Below are 5,139 nucleotides of genomic sequence, written 5' to 3' on the forward strand. Positions count from 1 at the left end.
AAAGTCATGAAGCTCTAATCAGTTGAACAGTCCTGTAGACTCTTTCACATGGGTGTGGCTTTTTTTTCTTGAAAACTAAAAGTCTGAACAAAGAAATTATTTTCTAAAAAGTGTATTTGATATTTCTAATTTTGATCAATTAAATTGAATTACTTCACGCTGGAAAGTAGCACAGATGTTGAAATTCTAGAATCACAAAGCAGAGACATCCATGCGTTCAGTATTCCAGTGTTCAGCAGGGAATATGAAGCTCCGCCCAACAAGGGCATTGCAAGCTTGTGCCTTCAGACCCTACTCTCATTTATGGCTGGACTATGTCTAGGCAAGAGAATTGTTTGAAAAAACAAAAAGATGTTTTTATATTTAGCCTGTAAGTATGAAATCTTTTATATTTGACAGCCTCTGATTGCTTTAAGAAACAAAGCAAACAACTGCAAAACCATGGGGGAAACCAACTCTCCCAAGCTGACTTGTGTTTGTTCAGGTAGACTCTGCAAAGAGAAAAAGGATGATGTGTTCTCACTTTTCCCCAAAGGTACCTCCACCTATTCCCACCTCTCAGCTCTCCTTCCTCAGGGCAAGGCAGGAGGCTCAACTAGAGCAGCAGGGAGTGTCTCTGCCATAGGCTGACTGCAGCTGCAGTGCACAGCCCCTCAGGGAGGGTCCAGCCCACATTCAGTGCTTGCCCAGAAGCTTCCAGCTCCTTCTAGAGCTAAGAGCTCAGCGGGAGAATCAACCAAAATCATAGCTGGAGATTTTGCAGTCCAAATGCAAATCAGATAAGGAAGCTGTGCAAAAGACACATATTGGCCCCGTGTGTGCCTGTGCATTTGAAACATGGATGGTCCACACATACATGCTGAAAGGACAGAAATGTTGGCTCTACTGGACTAAGTAATGTATTTCTTTGAGGCTTTTTTTTTAAACATTAGTAAAGCAGTCTGACCAATATGATAGCATAGGAAACAACTGGTTATGTTTCTAATACAAAAAGTCATCCATACAGTGGGAAGGATCAAAAGAGCACAGGAACCCAACTTTTACCTCATGTGTATGTGTCTTAGAAGCAGGCGGGGACATACTGAGGGTAATAGGGTGATAAAGAAAGATGCACAGTAATATATATGCATATTAAAAATGTCATAGTGAAACTAATTTCTTTGATATAAATAATAATAACAACAACAACAATAATAATAATAGTAATAATAAATTCTAAAGCAAAACAAACCTAATGTTTCCTAAATGCCTTAGTGCCCTCAGTGCATCTGGCTGAAAATAAGAGTATGCCAAGCAGCTAAGGTGTTTTTTAACCAGTATTTAGAAAAAGTTTAACCTTTCTCAAAAAGAGTTCTTCTCCTTGGACTCTTTAGTTGACTTAAAATAACAAAACAATTTACAGTGGAGAAAATAAACTTATAAAACAATCCTCCATTCACCACAGCTTGCTAGACCCATCAGGACTGTATTTCTGGTATAATTCTGCAAGTGAGTCTTAGATATTATCTGATTAATGTAGTCCTTTTTACTGAAGCACAGGGCGCTGATTATAATATTCAGATTTCCAAACCACCTAGGTAATTATAGACCTGCATGGCAAACTTGGTGCTTTATCCCCGCCAAAGGAAGTTTCATTATCCCTGTATTATCTTGCACACAGAAAGAATTTCCTGAAGGTGACCTTTTTATAGGTGGTAACCATGGTAACAGATTTCCAGCCGCTAACACTGTGACACTACTGGTGCACTGCAAATGTTAGAGGGATGCTATGGATTGATGTTTCAGGTTGCCCTTGAGAGGTATGGCTGCATAAATACTTACCAATTTGAGAGCAAATTAAAAAAAAAATTTAAACTATGTTTTCTATTCCCTTGTTAATCCAAAAGAGTTTTATTTTTAATTCTACGATCTTAATACATACACAGTCTGTGAGAATAAAAATAAAAGATGGAAGAACAAAAATTTATTCCTTACATTCCTTTTAAATAGGACATTCAATGGATGGGATAGTGAGAAACAAGGGCCCCTTTGGGTCTGTTCTTTCGTTGAAAGTGCTGCCGGAGCCCTGAGGAGCTATAAAGCTCGAGTCTGCTCATCAACAGGCTTGGTGGTGTAATTCTAAGAAACTGTGGCTTTAGCACTTAATTCCAAAAGAATTAGGAAACTTTCTAGGTAAGTAGGAAAGTCGAAAGGCAAATCTCCCCATTCAAAGGCATCCAAGAAAATAGCACAACAGAGAGTCATGACAAAATTTCTGACGCTCTTGATCCATGAGTGAGGAGCACCCAGCAATAGAGAGGTGGCCAGTCTCCAACTCCTCTTTGAAGGGGGTTGATTTGCATGGCTTATTTCTTACTATAGAAATTAGTTCATATGTTTTAATGTGCAAGTTCATTTCTAGCCCCATTTTACAAGAAATTGCTCATTCCTTTTGTAGGAAACATTCACTAATAATACTGTTTCAGCCACAATCTGTTTTTCTCTTAATAATCCCATTGTTTCTCAATTACTGTCTCTCATTTGGATACTATTCATTCTAGGCTATATTTTAATTAATATATTTATCTGCATATTTTCATCATTTTTGGCCTCAAAAACTTCTTGTATCATTCACAAATCTACAACTTGCTATCAATCCATTGATCACATGGGACTGGGCCCTGTTTCTCATTCTCCCTCACACTACTTGACCATTGTTGTCCAAGCAACGTTTCACAGCACTGAAGTCATCTAGAGTGCTATCTGGAATGAGGAAAAGCACAAAGATCCACATGCAAACTCTAATTTGTGACCACTGCCTTGCAGGCAATATGGTCTACTATAAGGTACCTTTTTAATTTTCAATTATCTCAAAAGTTGAAAAGAAGAAACCACACTCTTAGCACCAACAGAGCAGGGGGGGGGGGGAAATTTGATCTAAGAAACACACAAAAACAATAAAATTACCAAGCTTCTAGGAAACATAAAAAGATAAATGGATGTTCAGTCATTAAGATGTCACGGTAGACCCAGGAGACATCCAAGGAACAGTAAGGAAAGCAGCGACAACATTACCACAGAAACTTGAGGGTCTATGTAAACATGACAGACCTATTCATTTAAAAAAAAAATCGCTCATCGTTGACCCAAGCCGATCCGGCAGACTTTCGGACCATGGCCAACCTCGGGCGTACCTTCATTGCCACCAAGCCAGCTGGCATGCAGCTCAGCCCGGTGGGCAAGACTGTTAAGGGCTTCAAGCAGAAGGGGATCCGCCTGGCAGCCATGAAGTTCCTTGGGTCTTCTGAAGAGCACTTGCAGCAGCACTACACTGACCTGAAGGACCGCCCTTTCTTCCCGGGGCTGGTGAAGAACATGAACTCAGGGCCTGTGGTGGCTGTGCTCTGGGAGAGGCTTGATGTGGTGAAAACAGGCAGAGTGATGCTGGGAAAGACCAATCCAGCCAGTTCTAAGCCAGGCACCATTCGAGATGATTTCTGCATCCAAGTTGGCAGGAACATCATTCACGGCAGCGATTCAGTGGAAAGTGCTGAGAAAGAAGTCGGTCTATGGTTTAAGCCTGAAGAGCTGATTGACTAGGATCTTGTGCCCATGACTGAGTATGTGAGTAGAGGTGAATCTCAGCATTATTGACGGGCCCCTGGACACAATTCTTCATCCCACTGAGCAGTTTTGTTTTATAAAACAATAAAGACTTTGGAACTGGGGGAAAAACACTAATTACTCTCACTTAGTCAGTACCAAAGATTATCTGATACTCCCCTGTAACAATTAAGAAAATTTAGTTTATAATTTTAAATGTTTTTTGGTAAAACCTTAGATTTCTTTTTAACATGTCATTAAATAAGCTGGCAAAACACATAGTGGTATGTGTAGTGACAGTAACCTAGCAAAAAGAATAAGAAGGGACTCATTCCAAAAGGCAAATTAAGAATGATTGTATCTTTCCTGGAGAGTGGAAGGTCATAAAATGATGGCTAGAACTTCTTAAAGTTATATGATCCAACAATGGATTAAAGTATTTGTAAACATAAAGTCTTCAATATTCTTAATACAAACTGTGATCCACAGATTTTTCCAAGTCCATTGGCCAACTCAAGTCAAGGAGCATACACATTGCCAAGAACAAGGAAATTGTTTAATAAAGCAAATATTTTTGCTTAATAAGAAATTGCATTTGTCAGCCAGGTGCTGTGGTACATCCCTGCAATCCCAGCACTCTGGGAGGCAGAGGCAGGCTAATCTCTATGAGTTCAAGCTCAGCCTGGTCTAGTGAATCCAGGACAGCCAAGGCTACACAGACTTGAAAAATAAGAAAGAAAGGAAGAAAGAAAGAAAGAAAGAAAGAAAGAAAGAAAGAAAGAAAGAAAGAAGAGAGAGAAAGAAATTCCACTTGTCAAATATGTCTCAAATACCAAATATGACAAGAAATCAGAGGGCAAGCTGTATAATTGTCTTAATAAATGACAACAATGCACATTGCAATAAAATCAGACCACAGAACTTAGACATTGAAAATAATAAATTTGTATTTTCTGAAGATGTATAATTTTACAAAGTAGAACCAAGAGGTATATATTTCTTGATAATACTGTTGTTGATAGAGCATTTTCTATATATATATGCAATGATAAATGCATTTAAGAGCATATAGATAATATTTTTAAAATTCAGGAAGGGTGAACTAAAGTAGACTGCCATGAAATCTGAGTAATCATTCATATTTCCTCCAGAAACAAAAGTATGTTGAATTTAATTTTACCATTTTTAGAGAAATTACGCACAAATATACACTCATGAAAATAACATTTATACTTTTTTACTTTTTTACTTTATAAAAATACCATAACACTTTCCCTTTCCCTCTCTATATCATATTTGCAATTGTCTATTTTGTGAAAGTAGTTTTTTCCATCCACTTTTGTTATATTTTATGTCTATACCCTAAGTTTTTAATTTTCCTATTAGTAATTGGTTAAGATGTTCCTGGGTGGTTTTTGTTGTTGTTGTTGTTATTGTTATTGTTGTTGTTTTGTTTTGTTTTGTTTCTCTGTAAATCATCCTGCTGGAGTGACCGCCTGTTTTTCCTCTGGTACATACAATGCAACTCTCAAAAGAGCTTTTCAGAGCAGGCTGCCA

The 5,139-nt window shown here is 38.1% G+C and overlaps 1 protein-coding gene across 1 annotated transcript; it reads left to right on the forward strand.

Moving 5' to 3' along the window:
- Positions 1-3,141: 3,141 nt before the first annotated feature.
- Positions 3,142-3,579, forward strand: LOC311605273 (nucleoside diphosphate kinase B-like; the record flags this gene model as incomplete). The annotated part of the gene is made up of 1 exon (XM_084795695.1): positions 3,142-3,579. Exon 1 carries the CDS (start codon positions 3,154-3,156, stop codon positions 3,577-3,579), a length of 426 nt encoding a protein of 141 aa, XP_084651821.1. The 5' UTR covers positions 3,142-3,153.
- Positions 3,580-5,139: the final 1,560 nt, after the last annotated feature.

Source organism: Acomys minous (assembly GCF_964271855.1).
Source record: "Acomys minous genome assembly, chromosome: 9".
Taxonomy (NCBI): Eukaryota; Metazoa; Chordata; class Mammalia; order Rodentia; family Muridae; genus Acomys; species Acomys minous.